This window comes from Protopterus annectens, chromosome 2.part1, assembly GCF_019279795.1.
Source record: "Protopterus annectens isolate FY-2018-M chromosome 2.part1, PAN1.0, whole genome shotgun sequence".
Classification (NCBI taxonomy): domain Eukaryota; kingdom Metazoa; phylum Chordata; order Ceratodontiformes; family Protopteridae; genus Protopterus; species Protopterus annectens.
The window spans coordinates 1,578,602,071-1,578,622,989 of NC_056729.1; the positions used below are offsets into that span (position 1 = coordinate 1,578,602,071).

General features: G+C 43.0%; 1 protein-coding gene across 3 annotated transcripts in view; it reads left to right on the forward strand.

The window, feature by feature from the left end:
• LOC122794543 (claudin-16-like) overlaps window positions 1-20,919 on the forward strand; it is a 536,954-nt gene that overhangs the window by 242,900 nt on the left and 273,135 nt on the right. For all 3 annotated transcript variants that reach the window (XM_044063025.1, XM_044063024.1, XM_044063023.1), the window contains one exon: window positions 18,659-18,820. In XM_044063025.1, the coding sequence (XP_043918960.1) occupies window positions 18,659-18,820 (162 nt within the window). The remainder of the gene's footprint in view (window positions 1-18,658; window positions 18,821-20,919) is intronic.

A 20,919-nucleotide genomic window follows, 5' to 3' on the forward strand; every position in this document is an offset into this window, starting at 1 on the left:
ATTTTAGCTCTGTCCCTCTTAATCCTTCTTAAAACTGGTGACTTTTGGAGGAAAGTTAGTGAATTAAACTTAATGAATAATGCCAATAATTAAGAGTTGTACATTTCTTTTACCTCACAAAAAGTACATTAATTCATATGCTGTGATTCTGTGAATGTCTCAAGTTAATAGCACTAATATTTTAAAAGTGTCCCTGATTGTCCCTGATTTTTTTCTGGCTTTGTACCTGATTCTGTTGAAATTTGTCCCTAAGGACCTAGCACCAAAAGGTTGGCTGATGAAGGAATAGTAAAGTTCTTGTTCTTCTGTCCCTTTGATATAACTCTCACTTGTTTTCCCTCCACATTTTTTCTCTTTCTCATCTCCTTGTGGCTGTCTTTTGTGATTTGTTTATTTCCTGACCATTATCTTTTACTGGCATGTGCCCCCTCTGCATTTTCTGGTATTTTATTTTCTCTTGGGGGTGGGGGTTGTATCAGCATCAAACATTATACATCACCGTTGTCTCTGTGTGTCACCTCTCCTATGCCTAAGGTTGCTCTTTCAGTCCACGTCTTGCAAATGATTCAGATTGTTACTGTCTGTGTTGTTCAGCTGTCTGTGACACCTTTGTTTAAATGGTTCAATACCTTCCATATGGTGTAGCCTGAACCACTCCCCTTTCTGCTGTAGTTCCAGAATGACTTCAATCATGCAGCTCTCCCATTAATTCTTAGTTCATTTAATAGCACCAGCATAGCTTTCTTTCTCTTACAACTGCTTCAGAGTAATCATCGGCCAGATTTATAAATATCCCTGCAAATGGGATAACATTAAGCCTTTTTGCTTGCCACCATCCCATTCTGTTAATTTCCTGATATCACAAATCTATCATGTAATAGCTGTATTACAAATCATTTCAGTTCACCATTGCTCACTCTCTCTTGTATTCCAATTATACTTACATTTCTCCTTCTTGAGTGATTTTCAAGATCATCCATCTTTTCTCATCTTTTTATTATGCCTCTTAGTTCCTGTTTTCTGTGAATCTGTTCCAGCAGCTTAGCTTTAATTGCTGCTTTATCTTCCTCCAGATCTTGCAGATTCCCTTGTAGTCATTCCACTTTTAAGTCTTGCTGTTCAACTGTTTGGTTCAAAGAACTCACATGCTGGCCTATTGTAATTACGTTTTCAAACAAAATGCACAGTTGCTCCTACTTATTGCAACTTAAAAACAGCCACCTGTTTCCCCTTTTGTTCCTGCTCACTCATCTTTCCTTTTTTAATTCCTAGAACATTATTTTTATCCAAATTTCTGCAAGCCCAGTCCACAGCTTTGGGCTTAGGCAGCCATTTTAGCTTGGCTTTCTAGCTCCCTCTTCCTATCCAAGTGTCTTTTTTTGTTGATGGATATGGTGCTGACAACAGATGAGATGCACGTTTGGGTGCTTACCCAACTGCACTATGTAGCACTGCACTGCTGCTCACATTTCAGTGCTTATCATCAGATTAAATGTATTGTACAGTACTGAGGCAACCTGGGAGAATGCAAATGATGTGCTTGAAGATGTGCTACAGTGCAGACATGCCTCTGCACTTAAGACATACATTTCATAAGACAATGTCCAGCAGAAAGGTATGCTCTGTCACGTAAACTCATGTAAGGCTGTTTAAAAAATGAATCGTGCATACTATCCTGAGCATTTCAAGTAAACACCGTATTGTACTACTGAACCTATCACTGTGCTATAATTAATGGGTTACACCATCGATCTCTGTCTTTGACAGCAGACACAAGAACTGAGCAAGATCTTGGAAGTGAAACAAAACATTATATTTTGTAGTGAATGGCCTTTTGTTAGCATATGACTTAGCCATACACAGATGATGCCCATAGGGGCAGAGCTGGTTCTGTTGTAACTTATTTCTTGTGTTTTGAACCCTGAGCCCTTATTCCTACAGAAATCCATAAGACAGGGAACTGTACTTTTGAACTAAGACACACAAAAATCATGTAGATTAAAAATTGCTGTCACTGTTTCTTTGAAATCTACATAACTCCAATCACAATGCCCCTTTTGGAATGTACCTTACCAGACACCTGCAGCAACTGGAAAGACCCCAAAAGTACCTCACCAAGAGGATCAAAGGGCTCAAACAGATGCCATATGCTGCCCGGTTAAAGAAACTCCAGCTCTACTCAGTGGCATACCGCCTGCTCAGAGGCGATCTGTGCCTGACGTATAAAGCCATGTCCAACCCGGAATTAATGGACATGCTGCACCTCAGAAAATCCAAATCCCATTGAGCTACGCGCTCGAGAGACTTGAACCTCAGCACTGAAATAAATAGGACATGCTGGAGGGACAGATTCATAACCCTGAGGCTCCCTTCAGTCTGGAATAAAATCCCAGTCCAGGTTAGGCAGAGTCCCTCATTGACTCTCTTCAAGAGGAATCTTGATGAGTGGATGGGGATCATAGGTTTACCCCAGGTATCACTTCTGTGTCACTGTTACACCTCGAAAAAGGGCATAGCAAAATTAATTTAAACCTTAACTAACCTCGAAAAAGGGCATAGCAAAATTAATTTAAAATGGGTGGGGAAAGCCAAACACACTCTGGCTAGGCTTATAAATGCCCTAGGGCAGATAACCTAGTATGAACCTATGAACCTATGAACCTATGAGTATATTCCACCACTGAGCAACGTTACAGTGGCAGTTTCCATTTGTTGACATAATATGGTACAAGACAGCAAAAAAAAAAGAAGTTATGTACTCACCATAATGTTCTATCTGTGCTGTCCATTTTCATTCTTCCTCAACCTGTGGGTTTGGATCCAGTTGTTGGATCCAACTTGGAAGCTTTTTGCAGCGCATGGCTTCTGCAAATTCTTGAGTGCCTCCCTTACCCATAATGCTGTAGTCCTCCTCCATACCTCAGATCTTGTTTGTTGCTTTTTATTGCTAAATAACAACATGAGAAATAATGATTATATGAAAAACCACTATCTGGAGCTCAAAAGTAGGAACTTTGGTTCCTCCAGTATCCTCTCGCTCTTCCAGAACTCATAAACATGAGAGGTAGGGGGCTGATGGGAGGGGAGTTGAGGAATAATGAAAATGGACAACACAGATGGAACATTATGGTGAGTACAAAACTACTTTATCTGATGTTGTCAATTTTCATTTGGTCCTCAACCTGTGGGACAGAGTCCCCAGCTACCTGAATCCTAAGAGGACTCTAAGAATGGATATTCCTGACTACTGTTGAACTGAAGACTGCTCTTCCCATTGATATCTAATCCAATTTGTAATAAGCAATAAACATATGAGGATTATCCCAAGTGGCTGCAGCACAAATATTATCCATGGAATATCTGGACAGAAATACTTAAGAGGTTGCCATGGATCTAGTTGATTGAGCTGTTAATGTTTTTGGAAGGGATAAGCCCAACTTATTCCAGACAAAGGAAATGTAATCAGTTAGGCACTTAGTTAAAGTTATTTTGGTAATTGGCTTTCTCAATCTTGATTCTGAAAAGGAGATGAAAAATTTATCTGATTTTCTGAATTTGTCAGTTCTATGCAGATAGAAATGTAATGGTCTGTGGATGCCCAGCAAATGTAAAATGTATTCCCCTTTATTGGAAAAAAATGGGAAGAAGACTGGAAGGTTAGTAGATTGATTAATGTTGGATCCTGACACCATCTTTAGAAAGAAAAAATGGATTGTTTGTAAGGATACCTTATGTTTATAAAAAATTCAATAAAGAGTTTTAGAAGATAAGGCTTGAGGCTTGCGGTTCTGAAACTCTCCTAGCTGAAGTAACAGCTACCAAAAATGTTGTTTTCCAAGTTAGAAACTTTAGTTCACATTTTGCAGCTGGTTCAAATGGTGTTTGAGTCATGGTTTGTAACACTAAATTCAAATCCCGCGGTGGAGTAGGATCTTTAAAAAGGGGGGTTCACTACAAGGATTCCTTTTGTAAATGGCGTACAGAGTTGTGATGAAGCTAAGGTAGACTTGTCAACTCCAACATGAAAATTAAAAATAGCAGCCAACTGTACTTTGTTGATGAACTGGATCCTTCATTAAAAATAAAGCCAAAAATTGAAGAACTGTAGATACTGGTGCTGAAAAAGGATCAATGTTTTGTTGTGTTGAAAAAGCAAATCTTTTCCATTTACGTTTGTAAATCTTCTTAGTGGAAGATTTGTGGGAAGACAAAAAAAGTGCAGACAAAGGAGGAGGGCTGCCTAACTATCAGTGGAATTGGAGAAACCATGTGGTCAACTTTAGGCCCAAATTGTCCAGGTTAATTATGTCTGTTGGGTGAGACAGAATGTATATAATTGGATCCAGGATCTAAAGAGGATGAACTAGATGAGGCCAAAGGAAGGGGAGCCAGATCTGATGAGGTCAATAAGGGGCAATGAGGATTACTGTGCTCTTTAATCAAGATGCTTTCTGAAGAAACTTGGGGATCAGGGGAGTTGGGGGTAAGCAGAGAGGAGACCAGGGTGCCAGTCATGGAGGAGAGCATCTCTTGGTGATTTCTCAGGTGGGGGGTCAGGGCATAAAACCTGCTGTACTTGTTTTTGAGGGTAGACACAAAGAGATTCCAGTATGGTTGACTCCAATGATGGAATATCTTCTCTGATACTTTCTTGTTGAGAGACCATTCATGAGGTAAAAGGATGGACCTGCTCAACTTCTCTACTATCACACTGCATTTCTCCAGAACGTGCATTGCTATCTGAAATCGATTGGATGAGATTGTCCATTGCCACACCTTCAGAGTTTCTCAACATAAGGAGTAAGATCTGGTTCCTCCTTGTTTATTGATGTACCAGACTACTGACATATTGTCCGTCTGAAAAGCAACAGTTCCTGAAGGAAGAGAGTCCTGGAAGACCTCCAATGCTAGGAGGACTGCTGTCATTACATTGATATGCTGTGTGTTGACCTCTTTTGGGGACCAGGTTTCATGGACTGTCTCAAGAAGTCCCCCACCCCCACCCAAACTGGATTGCATCTGTGGTCACTATGGCATTGGGCTGTGGAAGTATGAAAGGTTGGTGCTGTAAAGTCTTATCTGAGCAAATCCACCACCTGAGGTACCTTTTGCATGCCTAAGTTATTCTAACCTGGAAGGACAACGGTTGGTACAGGATGAACCACTGGGTCATCAGGGTTCTTTGAAAAATTCTCATATGGTATCTTGCCAATGGAACCAGCATTGTGGCTGCAGACATCAACTCTAAAGTCTGCAGAACTAGTCAGACTGACAGCAAGAAATTTTTGAATTATCTTTTAGACTTGAAATCAAATTTTTTGTACCCTTGACAAGGGAAGGGAGGCAGTCATGGATACAGTGCTGAACAAGGCTCCTATGAATTCTAGCACTTGAGTTTGTTCTCGTTGAGATTTGTTAAGATTGATTGTAATGCTTAGGTGAGAGCATAACTGGAGTACATAATCTCTTGCTTTGACCAGTAGATGTCTGGTCAGAGCGGGTATGAGCCAGTCGTCCAGCTAAGGAAACACTTGGAATCCGTGTAGTCTCAATTGAGCCACAACTACTGCCATGCATTTGGTGAACACCCAGGGGGTTGTTGTGAGGTCAAAGGGCAATGCTCTGAACTGGTAATGACTGTCTCTCACCTAAAGTGTAGATACCTTCTGGATTGTCTGTTCATTTTTATGTTATATTACACATCCTGAAGGTCTGCTGAGCACATCCAGTCGTCTTTGTGCAGTAAAGGCAAAATGGACTGAACCATGACCATCAGGAACTTTGTATACCGAACTGAATTGTTCAGCTTGCTGAGCTCCAAACTTGATCTCCAGTCCCATTTTCTTGGGCACTAAAAAGAATCTTGAGTAAGTTCCAGATTCTTTCTGGTCTGGGTGGACTTTTCGGATTACTTTTTTTCCTAGCACCTTTTTATTTCTGTAGCTGACACTTTCCTCTGACTGGGTGTAACATCGGGAATTCTGTCTGTTTAAGTGGGAGGGGGGGGGGTCAGAGAAGAGGGAATTATATAACCTTTGATAATAGTCCTCTGAACCCATGTATCTTCTGTAATGTCTGGCCAGACTCTCTGGTGCAGGGATAAAAGACCTCCGACTTCCTCCAGAGGTGGACAATCAGGCCTCCTTTCAGGACAGCTGGTAGGGTCTATCAGAGAAGGAATCACTGGACCCCTGGTTCTCTGGGCCTCTTCTGCTGCAGGGATAGCATCTTTTGTTAGTTACCCCAGGGGCAGAACAGAGAACTCTAACTCCATGTGGATCTTGAAAAGGACACTGGGACTTTCTGAACCACATTTTCTGACCACTTCAATGATTCCTAGAAAAGGTTCTTTGAGGAGTCAAAAAATGTACACCCACTGCAGACAGGGTCTTACCAACTTGCTCACACCTGGAGAGTGTGTCTTTAACTTTAGGGCCAAACAAGGAACATCTGTCAAAAGGCACATCGATGAAGGAGGACTCTGCAAAATCACACAGGCACATCCACACATGTCTCCTAGTGGAAATGCCTGAACCCACTGCCCTAGAGATACCTTCAACTGCATGTGAAATGAACTTCATGGACGAATTAGTAATGGACTGTAAGTAGCCGACTGTGATGCAGCAGAAGTTTGTGGCTCAACAGTTATTGCTCCTGAAAGGGATTTGGACGGTTCTTTAATCAAATCCCACTGGAGTCTGGTGAAGTGTGCAAAATAGTTTAGCAATCTAAGTGCGAAAGTCACTGAAGCATAAACTATCTGTCCATTGCCCCAGACTCCCTGTTCGGTGAATGAACAGATGAACTCTGCTCCATGAGTTTCTTCGTTGTGGCCGCTGCTACGGCCATGGCATCTACTGGTACTCTTCTGCTCCAAAACTCTTTTCCCTTTGGTGGTGCCAGGATCCTATCTGGTCTATTGGGGATCAGCTTAACAGAATCGGGTTCCTTCCATGCCTGCCAAGAGATCAACAGTTCCTTCCATGCCCACCAAGAGATCAACTCAATGAGCTCATCAGTGGGCAGAGTCACCCAGAAGTAGATGAGGCAGACCCAAATGCCTCCAGGAACACTGATTCCTCTTGGTAAGGGTTATCAGTAGACCAACCCTTTGCTTAAGGATCTCTAAAATTTCTCCACAGGAGACTTCATCACGTGATGATCTTGGGGACCCTTCCCCTTCATTAAAATCAGTATCTTCTATGATTGGCTCTTGAGGGGTGTCTAAGTGCCTCCTCTTGCACTTTCTCTTCCTAGGGACTTCTTCAGTGGGGTGCTCTGGAGAAGTATCAGAAGAAACAAGGATACTCTGTTGCATAGCCTGGAGACTTTGGGCTAGCTGTTCCTGTGGAGTAGAGTGAGGAGGCTCACGGCAAAAAGACATCTGGGAACAAGATGGCAGATCTGAGGGGAGGTGGAACTGTCTGAATACTAGAAGAAAATACTCTGGAAGAGAATACTCTCTCTACTACCTTAAAGACAGAATGCCCTGGGGAGAACGAAGCTGATGGAGCCAAAAAGACATGTTTCTGGACCTTCTGTTCCCTCTGAACAGAAGGCAGTCCTCCCGAGGTAGAAGTCAGAGCTGAGCTGTTGAGTGCAGAAGCCCCAAGGGTTAAATACAGCTACGACAGCTTTGGAGTCGACTCTAGCACCTCATAGTTGACAACGGTGCTTTGGCTCCTAGAGTCATCCATCTCTAATACAGTTGGAGCCTGTCAGCTCAGAGAAGTTATTGGATACAATGATAGAACCATCTTGGGATCTAATACAGACAGTCCCAGGAAGCTTGGGTCCAAGGGCTCCAAAGCCGAGTGATGGACTGGAGAAGGAGCCAAGTTGGGTGGAATGATAATAACAATGGTATCCTGACCCGAAGGGGTAGGAGTTGGGAGAACTCCCATCTGCATCTGCACCGAGAAAGCTTCCTCATCATCCTATCCACATCTGCTTCTGTAAAACTCCTGGAAGAACAGGAAGAAGCTAAAGAGGGAGATCTAGAGTGCCTGTGCCTCTAAAAAGGGGAAAGTAGCCACATAATGGGTCTGGGGGAGCTCTTTTGGCTCTCAAACAGACCTTACATCTGAAACAGTAGAATCCGAGGATTTGGTCTTCAGATCTGACCATTTCAAAATTTTCTGGGCTGGTTCCTTGTTCGGATCCAAAGAAGTTGTGGAGGATTCAGACAGTTCATGAGGTCATTTTTTTTACTCTTTTTGGCCTGCTTTAAAGGGTTGAGCTCCAGCCAGTGACTCTGAAAAAGGTATAGGGAGAAGTCCCTTCAGAATCAATTTATTTTTCCTGTCTACTAAAGCCCTTGGATTAAAAGATTTACTAATCTCACAAGGGACTTTCAAATGGGCAGGGCCCAGGCAATAGATACAAGAGTCATGGGCATCAGATAAAGGGCTCTTGTGGCCGCAGTCCTTACACTTTTTGAAACCAGAAGGTTTTTCCACCATTATGGAGGTAAACACTAAAGAAGAACAAATCAGAACTTTTTTGTTTAATATTAGGAAGCAAAGGAAAAAACAACTACCAACAATGGTAGGAAGGATTACTAAAATGGTAGAAAAAGACAGTTGGGAGAAAGAACGATCAACAATGGTATTAAAATATACGCAGTAAAAAAACATGTAGGGATAAGGGAGGACAGCCTGTAACAAGCATGAAATATAAAATAGAAAAGGGAGAAAGGTATAAAGCCCCAAACTTTTATGAATCACTAACTGCTCAATAGCTGACAGCAACCATGTCCATGTGGGAAGGTGGCAAGTGAGATCTGAGGTATGGAGGAGCACTGCAGCATTATGGGAAGGGGAGGCGCTTGAGAGTTTGCAGTCGCCATGAGCTGTAAAAAGTAGCCGAGTTGGATCCGACGATCGGATCTGAACCCACAGGTTGAGCAACGGATGCAAATTGACAACATCAGATCAGATTCATAGGTTCATAGGTTCATACTAGGCTATCTGCCCTAGGGCATTTATAAGCCTAGCCAGAGTGCGTTTTGCTTTCGCCACCCATTTTAAATTAATTTTGCTATGCCCTTTTTCGAGGTTAGTATATTGTGCCTCTGTCTAACAGTGACACAGAAGTGATAACCGTGGTAAACCTACGATCTCCCATCCACTCATCAAGATTCCTCTTGAAGACAGTCAATGAGGGACTCTGCCTAACCTGGACTGGGATTTTATTCCAGAGTGAAGGGAGCCTCTGGGTTATGAATCTGTCCCTCCAGCATGTCCTATTTATTTCAGTGCTGAGGTTCAAGTCTCTTGAGCGCGTAGCTCGATGGGATTTGGATTTTCTGAGGTGCAGCATGTCCATTAATTCCGGGTTGGACATGGCTTTATACATCATGCACAGATCGCCTCTTAGCAGGCGGTATGCCACTGAGTAGAGCTGGAGTTTCTTTAACCGGGCAGCATATGGCATCTGTTTAAGCCCTTTGATCCTCTTGGTGAGGTACTTTTGGGGTCTTTCCAGTTGCTGCAGGTGTCTTGTAAGGTACATCCCAAAAGGGGCATTGTACTCAATTATGGGCCTGATGAGGGATGAGTAAAGAGGCACGATGACTTCCCCTTCATGATTAGGTGGGCTATATAAAATGTTTTTCTCACCACTTTGGCCACGTGGTTGTCAAATGAGAGATTGCTATCAACTTGGGTCCCCAGGTCCCTAATTACTTCTTCTGTACTTAATGGATTACCACCTATGTGGTAATTTGTGGGCACTTTGTTTTTGCCAAAGGGAATGACTATACACTTTTTGGCGTTTAATTTGAGGCCATGGCTCTGGCACCAGTTGTCTGTTTCTATGAGGCCCTTTTGGAGGATGCTTGTGTCAGCTGGAGAGTCGATTATGGCGCCCAGTTTGCAGTCATCTGCGAACTTGGTCAGCCACAGTCCTTCCGTGTTGGCCTGTACCTCCGAGAAATATATACCGAACAAGAGAGGTCCCAGGACTGAGCCTTGTGGGACGTCACTTGTAACTGGTTTGGAGTCTGACATGGCTCCAGCAATTCTAACCATGCGGGTTCTGTCCTTGAGCCAGTTTGCAACCCATCTAGTGACATAGGGGTTTATATTTAAGCTGGTGAACTTATCTATAATGCCCGAGTGGGGTATTGTATCGAAGGCTTTTGCAAGGTCCAGGTAGGCTGTGTGGACCACCTTCCTCTCGTCAATGGCCTTGGTGACTGTTTCAAAGAAATCAAACAGGTTTAAGAGGCAGGATCTGCACTTAACAAAGCCGAACTGGGTAGGATCCAGTGTCTCTAGGTCCCCAATATCTTTATTTATGAGGTCCATGATGATCCTTTCCATAGTTTTGCAGACCAAGCTAGTCAGGCTTATGGGGCGATAGTTTCCAGGATCCGTTGAGGCACCACCTTTGTGGAGAGGGACCACTCTTGCTGTACGCCACTCTTTGGGTACATATCCTGTAGTAAGTCTGAGATTGAACAGTAGTTTTATGTTTGGGTTTAGCTCTTCTTGGAGTTCATGTAGGACGCAGCCCGGGACACCGTCTGGTCCCATTGATGCTGTGTTTTTGCTTTGGAGAGGGCGGCTCTTACCTGAGCATCTGAGATGCCAGGGGGGCAGCACTCTGCTGGGATAGATATTTGTCCTTTTGGTGGGGGGGGGGGAGTTTGCGCTGAACCTGTCAGCTAGGATGTTGGCAATGTCTGTGGGTTCGGTGTATTTTTTTGTCATTTTGGACTAATTCTGAGCACATCTGGGAATTCCCACCCAGGTTCCTAACATAACTAAAGAAAGGCTTGTGATTATCCTTAGTGTCCTGTGCAATTTTTCTCTCGAAGCTGGCCTTAGACGATTTTATGAGTGCCCATAGTTTTGCTAATACTGATCAGAGATGCCTTCCTTTTTGGGATTTTGCTCTATCATGTAGTAGCTTCCTCCTTCTATTGTATAGTTTGTTTATGGTTGGGGTCCACCAGACAGGACGCCTGCATTTGGAGGATTGGGTCTTGGTTTTATTTGGGATCGTGATGATCCATGCATTCCTGAAGGTGTTCATAGAATGCTTTATAAAGGATTCTGCAGTCTGGGCCGTATTTTCCACAGGCCTGGGGCTTTGAAGGATTCCACCTCGGTTTTGAGGAGTGTGAAATTTGCTTTAGAGAAGTTTTTCACTGTGGTTTTCTGGGCAAGGGGTGGGGCCGGGATGTGAATATCCAGTGAGATTAGTTTATGGTCTGATCTTACCAGTGAGGGATACACTTCTGGTCTGGAGCATAGAGTCCACATGTTGGTGATGATCAGGTCCAGTATGTTTTCCCCTCTTGTGGGAGTGGTAACAAGTTGTTCCATAGCGTTTGAGTTTATAAATTCTAGGAACCTTTGGGCTAGGGTGTCGGAGCTAGAGTAATGCTCCCAGTCTATGTTTGGGTAGTTGAAGTCGCCCAATATAATGGTGTTTGGAGAGACCTTCATATTTTTCAGTGTTCTCCAGGAAGGCTGAATGGGGTTCCTGGGTTTGGGAGGGTGGTCTGTAGCAAGCTATAAACTGGAAGGCAGTTTTACCCACTGTTAGTTGCACATGGATAGTCTCTGATGCTTCCTGCTGTGCCACCAACCTTGAGGTGTGGGTATCTTTGACGAATATTGATACTCCCCCTCCTTTTGTGGTTCAGTCCAAGTTTTGGGGCCGAAAAGCATGGTATGAGTTATAACCTGGTAGTGCTGGGGTGCTCTCGGGAGCCTTGAACCAGGTTTCTGTTACTGCACAGATATCGATGTTCTCCATGCTAAGGAGAGTTTTGAGTGCATGCATCTTGAGGTTTAGACTTCTGGCATTGAGTAGCATTGCTCTTAGTTTCTTATCCCTTGTGATACCTATGGAGGTGGGATTGTCTTTTGAGCCTTGCCTAAAAAAGGCACTATGGGGTAGCAAGAGCCTTGCCAATATCCAAAAGCCCAGGGTGACAGGTGCAAGACGTCCCTAGCGAGCATCGTGGCTTGTCAAGCATGTCATCCCAGGCTGACAGGCATTGGATCCCCTTTGAATGACACCAATACTTAAGCCAATTGTTGAAATTGATCACCTTGTCTTCATTGTGGCATCATTCTTGGTGAGGGTAAGATGCTACTCAAGGTCAGGGTCATACCGGCCTGGGCTACATGCTCAGAAAGCTCCTCTATGTCTCTTTTCATGTAGTCCAGGGAGGTACATATCAGGTCATTCACACCAGCATGGACAATGACTGAGTCATATTTGTACTTGCCTTGGAGTGACCTGAGTGCTTGTGTTATGTGGCAGATCCTAGCACCCGACAGGCAGCTCACCGTGACCTTCTCCTTGTTCAGCCTGGTGAGGGACGCCAGTGTGCCTGTGATAGAGTCACCTATTACAAGTGTATCAGGTGTGTTGTTTAGCCTTAAGGGCTGTGACTGTTCGGCACAGTGGCTTTGTGAGCTATGTGTTGCACATGTTTTGTTTTGGGGTAGCGGTTGCTTGGGTGTCTGCTTTGGAGGTCTCTGCTGCTTAGGCAGATTTTTATTTATAGCCTCCGAGTATGTTTTTATGTGTTTATGTGTTTGGTTTGCTGGGTGGTAGGTCTATGTGAGACTGGAATTGTAGTGAGTGTGGTTTCCTCCTCCTCCTGACTGGTTACGCCAGTACTGAGTTGAGAGAGCTTAGCCTCCAGTTTGGCTATATGGTTGCATCTCTCACATGTGTTGGAATTTGTTGGGAGGAGGAGAGGGTTGTTCCCTTGTGGGGGGGGACAATGAGGCAGTTGTTTAACCAAAAAGAAATTTTTGAATTATCTTTTAGACTTGAAATCAAATTTTTTGTACCCTTGACAAGGGAAGGGAGGCAGTCACGGATACAGTGCTGAACAAGGCTCCTATGAATTCTAGCACTTGAGTTTGTTCTCGTTGAGATTTGTTAAGATTGATTGTAATGCTTAGGTGAGAGCATAACTGGAGTGCATAATCTCTTGCTTTGACCAGTTAATGTCTGGTCAGAGCATTTATGAGCCAGTCGTCCAGCTAAGGAAACATTTGGAATCCGTGTAGTCTCAATTGAGCCACAACTACTGCCATGCATTTGGTGAACACCCAGGGGGTTGTTGTGAGGTCAAAGGGCAATGCTCTGAACTGGTAATGACTGGCTCTCACCTAAAGTGTAGATACCTTCTGGATTGTCTGTTCATTTTTATGTTATATTACACATCCTGAAGGTCTGCTGAGCACATCCAGTCGTCTTTGTGCAGTAAAGGCAAAATGGACTGAACCATGACCATCAGGAACTTTATATACCGAACTGAATTGTTCAGCTTGCTGAGATCCAAAATTGATCTCCAGTCCCATTTTCTTTGGCACTAAAATGAATCTTGAGTAAGTTCCAGATTCTTTCTGGTCTGGGTGGACTTTTCGGATTACTTTTTTTCCTAGCACCTTTTTATTTCTGTAGCTGACACTTTCCTCTGACTGGGTGTAACATCAGGAATTCTGTCTGTTTAAGTGGGGGGGGGGGTGGGTCAGAGAAGAGGGAATTATATAACCTTTGATAATAGTCCTCTGAACCCATGTATCTTCTGTAATGTCTGGCCAGACTCTCTGGTGCAGGGATAAAAGACCTCCAACTTCCTCCAGAGGTGGACAATCAGGCCTCCTTTCAGGACAGCTGGTAGGGTCTATCAGAGAAGGAATCACTGGACCCCTGTTTCTCTGGGCCTCTTCTGCTGCAGGGATAGCATCTTTTGTTAGTTACCCCAGGGGCAGAACAGAGAACTCTAACGCCATGTGGATCTTGAAAAGGACACTGGGACTTTCTGAACCACATTTTCTGACCACTTCAATGATTCCTAGAAAAGGTTCTTTGAGGAGTCAAAAAATGTACACCCACTGCAGACAGGGTCTTACCAACTTGCTCACACCTGGAGAGTGTGTCTTTAACTTTAGGGCCAAACAAGGAACATCTGTCAAAAGGCACATCGATGAAGGAGGACTCTGCAAAATCACACAGGCACATCCACACATGTCTCCTAGTGGAAATGCCTGACAACACTGCCCTAGAGATACCTTCAACTGCATGTGAAATGAACTTCATGGACGAATTAGTAATGGACTGTAAGTAGCCGACTGTGATGCAGCAGAAGTTTGTGGCTCAACAGTTATTGCTCCTGAAAGGGATTTGGACGGTTCTTTAATCAAATCCCACTGGAATCTGGTGAAGTGTGCAAAATAGTTTATCAATCTAAGTGCGAAAGTCACTGAAGCATAAACTATCTGTCCATTGCCCCAGACTCCCTGTTCGGTGAATGAACAGATGGACTCTGCTCCATGAGTTTCTTCGTTGTGGCCGCTGCTACGGCCATGGCATCTACTGGTACTCATCTGCTCCAAAACTCTTTTCCCTTTGGTGGTGCCAGGATCCTATCTGGTCTATTGGGGATCAGCTTAACAGAATCGGGTTCCTTCCATGCCTGCCAAGAGATCAACAGTTCCTTCCATGCCCACCGAGAGATCAACTCAATGAGCTCATCAGTGGGGAGAGTCACCCAGAAGTAGATGAGGCAGACCCAAATGCCTCCAGGAACACTGATTCCTCTTGGTAAGGTTTATCAGTAGACCAACCCTTTGCTTAAGGATCTCTAAAATTTCTCCACAGGAGACTTCATCACGTGATGATCTTGGGGACCCTTCCCCTTCATTAAAATCAGTATCTTCTATGATTGGCTCTTGAGGGGTGTCTAAGTGCCTCCTCTTGCACTTTCTCTTCCTAGGGACTTCTTCAGTGGGGTGCTCTGGAGAAGTATCAGAAGAAACAAGGATACTCTGTTGCATGGCCTGGAGACTTTGGGCTAGCTGTTCCTGTGGAGTAGAGTGAGGAGGCTCATGGCAAAAAGACATCTGGGAACAAGACGGCAGATCTGAGGGGAGGAGGAACTGTCTGAATACTAGAAGAAAATACTCTGGAAGAGAATACTCTCTCTACTACCTTAAAGGCAGAATGCCCTGGGGAGAACGAAGCTGATGGAGCCAAAAATACATGTTTCTGGACCATCTGTTCCCTCTGAACAGAAGGCAGCCCTCCCGAGGCAGAAGTCAGAGCTGAGCTGTTGAGTGCAGAAGCCCCAAGGGTTAAATACAGCTATGACAGCTTTGGAGTCGACTCTAGCACCTCATAGTTGACAACGGTGCTTTGGCTCCTAGAGTCATCCATCTCTAATACAGTTGGAGCCTGTCAGCTCAGAGAAGTTATTGGATACAATGATAGAACCATCTTGGGATCTAATACAGACAGTCCCAGGAAGCTTGGGTCCAAGGGCTCCAAAGCCGAGTGATGGACTGGAGAAGGAGCCAAGTTGGGTGGAATGATAATAACAATGGTATCCTGACCCGAAGGGGTAGGAGTTGGGAGAACTCCCATCTGCGTCTGCACCGAGAAAGCTTCCTCATCATCCTATCCACATCTGCTTCTGTAAAACTCCTGGAAGAACAGGAAGAAGCTAAAGAGGGAGATCTAGAGTGCCTATGCCTCTCTAAAAAGGGGGAAAGTAGCCATAATGGGTCTGGGGGAGCTCTTTTGGCTCTCAAACAGAGCTTACATCTGAGACAGTAGAATCCGAGGATTTGGTCTTCAGATCTGACCATTTCAAAATTTTCTGGGCTGGTTCCTTGTTCGGATCCAAAGAAGTTGTGGAGGATCCAGACAGTTCATGAGGTCATTTTTTTTTACTCTTTTTGGCCTGCTTTAAAGGGTTGAGCTCCAGCCAGTGACTCTGAAAAAGGTATAGGGAGAAGTCCCTTCAGAATCAATTTATTTTTCCTGTCTACTAAAGCCCTTGGATTAAAAGATTTACTAATCTCACAAGGGACTTTCAAATGGGCAGGGCCCAGGCAATAGATACAAGAGTCATGGGCATCAGATAAAGGGCTCTTGTGGCCACAGTCCTTACACTTTTTGAAACCAGAAGGTTTTTCCACCATTATGGAGGTAAACACTAAAGAAGAACAAATCAGAACTTTTTTGTTTAATATTAGGAAGCAAAGGAAAAAACAACTACCAACAATGGTAGAAAGGATTACTAAAATGGTAGAAAAAGACAGTTGGGGGAAAGAACGATCAACAATGGTATTAAAATATACGCAGTAAAAAACATGTAGGGATAAGGGAGGACAGCCTGTAACAAGCATGAAATATAAAATAGAAAAGGGAGAAAGGTATAAAGCCCCAAACTTTTATGAATCACTAACTGCTCAATAGCTGACAGCAACCATGTCCATGTGGGAAGGTGGCAAGTGAGATCTGAGGTATGGAGGAGGACTGCAGCATTATGGGAAGGGGAGGCGCTTGAGAGTTTGCAGTCGCCACGAACTGTAAAAAGTGGCCGAGTTGGATCCGAAGATCGGATCTGAACCCACAGGTTGAGCAACGGATGCAAATTGACAACATCAGATCAGATTCATAGGTTCATAGGTTCATACTAGGCTATTTGCCCTAGGGCATTTATAAGCCTAGCCAGAGTGCATTTGGCTTTCGCCAACCATTTTAAATTAATTTTGCTATGCCCTTTTTCGAGGTTAGTATATTGTGCTTCTGTCTAACAGTGACACAGAAGTGATACCCGTGGTAAACCTACGATCTCCCATCCACTCATCAAGATTCCTCTTGAAGACAGTCAATGAGGGACTCTGCCTAACCTGGACTGGGATTTTATTCCAGAGTGAAGGGAGCCTCTGGGTTATGAATCTGTCCCTCCAGCATGTCCTATTTATTTCAGTGCTGAGGTTCAAGTCTCTTGAGCGTGTAGCTCGATGGGATTTGGATTTTTTGAGGTGCAGCATGTCCCTTAATTCCAGGTTGGACATGGCCTTATACGTCAGGCACAGGTCACCTCTGAGCAGGCGGTATGCCACTGAGTAGAGCTGGAGTTTCTTTAACCGGGCAGCATATGGCATCTGTTTGAGCCCTTTGATCCTACTTCCTCCAGCAATTACATATGAAAAAACAAGCTTGAAGCATGAGGCGGAGGTATTATTTACATCCAAACTATAAACAAATGCATATACTAATTAACAAAAAAGAAAAAAAATTTTACATACAACCCATTATCTGAGTGAAATACTACTCTCTAGGCTGCTGGATGTTATCAGGAAACAACACCTTCCAGAGTGATAAGGCCCAATGCCGCACCTGCCATGCATTATTGCTTGCTTGCCTCTTGCTTTATAATGTAAGCCATAGAAATATGGTCTACATTTTTATTCTGAAACTGATTACTGTAGACTCTCTCTTAACCAGTTTTGCTCAGACTGGACCTTAGGCTGGATAAACAAATGGCTGTTTAATCAGAAAAGGCATACAAAATAGAATTTATAGTTTGTAAATCAGATTAAACAATGATGTATATACTTACTATGCAAAGATTTATTAAACAATTATTTAACTGAAAAAGTAATTTTCATTTGTTTTTTATTTCAGTTCTTGTTTTGAAGCAAAATCATACCACTTTTTCATAAACATCTACAACTTCCCTTACATACTTTATAACCTTTAAATTAAACTTTTACACTGGTCATGGGTCATCTTTGAAAAAATTCTACAGATAGCCATGGGTCACCTATAAAATCTATCTCCTGCAGGTGGCAACCATTACCCTAAAGGAAAGTATTCAGAGGCAAAACATGACGCAGCTAAGCAATTGTTTTTGAATGTACATCATGCTTACAGCCACGAAGATGGCTAAGAGCTTTTTAGGACTGTTAGCGATAACAACTGAAATGAGCTGTGCATTTCATGTGCATGGGGCCAACAGATGTAGATCATTACTGCACTCTTGGCACCAGCTAAAAGAGGCATGAAAAACTAGCAAACAAGACTATTAATACAGCTGTTGTGCAGCAAGCCTAACCTTTACATTGGTAGCCTCCAAGCCCCCAAATTAAGTCCATACAATGGTGACAGAAGGTGGGCTTAGTCAGTGTCACTTTGCAAAAGCTGTGTCCAGGCGGGTCAAACAGCTGATGATGATGACTCCCTACTCCCAGCAATGGCAGCTGCTTCTTTTTACTTGTGCCATCAGTGGGCTGCTTCAGGAGCTCCCAGTTCTGCCAAAAGGTCTCCCCCCTCTGGACAGGGTCTGCTCGCCCTCTGCCATGGCTAGAGCTGTTACAACTGGCTACTGTTGTCAAAGGACAAACATCAGGAAAGTGTGACCCAGAAGCAACAATCCAGATCGTATAACCCCCTACGTAAAGCACAACAGACCTTGCAGTGGAGGTGGTGTCATGCAAGATTGGTTCCAGCTCTGAGACTGTTCCCAGCCGTCATGGAGCATGCATCACAATTGATCCATATCTCCTTCACTAACACTCATTTAAAAATCTTAACGAAAAATATGGCTGGTTAAAGTGAAACTGGACAAGAGGGAGTCTACTGTATGTATTTTGACATCTGAGTCAGTTCTAAATGATGTGTAAATTCTAACATTTTATTCTAACCTTCATATCAACAATATTTGAGTTATACTCTCTGTTGAAGCTATAGGGTTCTTTGAAGGCTTTCTGATTTTATTGTATTTTTAGTGAATGATGACAATCTGTATTACTAGAAATTCAAAAACACAAATGAAAAAGAAAAAGATGTTTACATTTGCTGACAAAGACATTTTTCCTTGTTTCAGCCACCATAGTTGCTACCAGATCACTGATGATCAGTTCAAGTATTGCAGACATCATTGCATGTTTGTGCCACCTGCTGGGTTTGAAGCAACTGCAACTGTGTGGAGATACGAGAACAAAATTATTCTTCCTTCGCCTTTCAACAGCTTTATACACCCTTGCTGGTAGGTCAAGCCAATTGATTAACACTTACCTGAATCACAAAGAACACGTAGCTGTTCATTCTTTTAGTGCATTTTATATTATTAACATGTCAGTCTATAAACTAAATAAAAAAGGGAAGCTTAATGGATCACCTTTATAACTGCGTAGGTATTAGTGATTATTCAAAAATGAGTGGAATAAAGAATTCAAGAAATATGCTGATATGAAACTACACAGTTTAGGTAATGGATTGCTGACCAAGTGTATAGAGCATTAGATGATTTGTAATTAATTAATCACACATGCTACAATATATTATTGGTAAAATGCAATTATTTCATTTTATTACAGAACCACAAAATTCAGAGTTACTGTTTTTTCAGTGTTATAGACTTTTCCAAGTCAACACAAGCAACTACATAGCGTTAAGGCTATTCCTACCATACAGTATAATCAGCAACACAGTTTGCTTAATATTTAATGAGATAAAGTTGATGTTTTATAACTGAAAAAAAGTGGAGCTAAAGCAAAATGCAGCACTGATGGTCACAGGGCTACCAGTAAAAGAGGACAATGAGTATTGATGTCCTGTATCTGGTTAGCAATTTCACTAAACTTGGATGATATAGTAGTAGTCATGGCCACATTTTACAAAAAGGACAGTAAATGTGATGCCAGCATGCCTAGGTGAATGACTGATAGCAGATATATGGAATATCACTTAGGAGGCAGAATATGGGCTGAGGTAATGGAAAGAAAACAACAGATACAGTATGCATGTAGAAGATGGGGGGGGTATGCTGTTTTCTGTAGGTGTTGTGTCATGTATCTTTAGATGTATAATTTCAGTGGTGAATGAGGCCCAAGTAGGGTAGTGTTTAAGAGGAATCACTAATAAGAAACCAAACATGAATGCTGGTTATTTGCCTTCATTTTACTGCTACAATAACAAGAATAAAATATAGCACCTGGGTTTTGAACTCAGCAATCACAGCACTATCAAATCAAGCTTGACAAAAAGAGAATTAAAGGGAAAAGGATCACAAGACAATGCATGACTGCACTCCCACTGACTGCAAGTTATCTAATGACACTGCAAAGTTTGAGACTGAAAGAGTATCTTTTTAGTATAGTATTGAAACAGTATCTCAAACCTCCAAATAAATGCAAATGAATAGTCAGCATAAATAAAGCAGTAGCAATGATGCAAATAGTGATTCTCCCTCTAGTTATCAGCAACCTGTGCTAATGACAACCTCACAAACAGACAACACAGACACCCACCATAAAACACACATCTGAGACTGACTGTGACTCATTTCAAGAGCCCATAAGTAAAACATATCCTAGTCATAGGTGACTCCATAGTGTAAGACGCAGATGCACCACTCTTCAGACTGTGCAAGGAAGGGTCACGGTCAGGTGCTTATCAAGCACCAGCATTTGCCACATTAAGCACTCAAGTCTTTGCATTATCATCATCATCATCATCATCATCATCATCATTACCAAGCCCCTTTTTCCCTTTTTTTATATTGGGTTGGGGTGTTGTGTCAGCTGTTGCCATCTCTCTATTCAATGCCACTATACTACCTTCTTTGACACTCATGCCTATCTGTCACTGGCCTTCTCTCACACTATCCATCTGCCTTTTTTTCTGGATGCCCTCATTTCCTCTTGCCATCTTCCTGTCTGTCCCAAATTGTCTTCACCAGATTGTCTTCTGCTTTTCTGTACATGTGCTCAAACCACTGTAATCTGTTCTCTTTGACCTTTTCTGCAATTGGAGATACTTTGGCTTCTGTTCTTATGTCCTCATTTCTTCGTCTGTCTCACAGTGTGTAACCTACCACCCATCTCAGGGACTTCATCACCATCACCCCTAGCTTCCTCTTCTCTGCCCAGGTTTCTGTAACATACAGTAGTACTGCTCACACAACTGTTTTGTACACCTTACTTTTCGGTTTCTTTGATATTCTTCTGTCATACACTACACCTGACACTCTGTACCAGTTGGATGCAGCCCTTCTGATTCTAGCTTTGACCTCCTCATTCAGACTTCTTGTCTCCTCAACCACCCCCTCTCAGATACTTGAAGCTGTTATCCTGTTCCACTGTT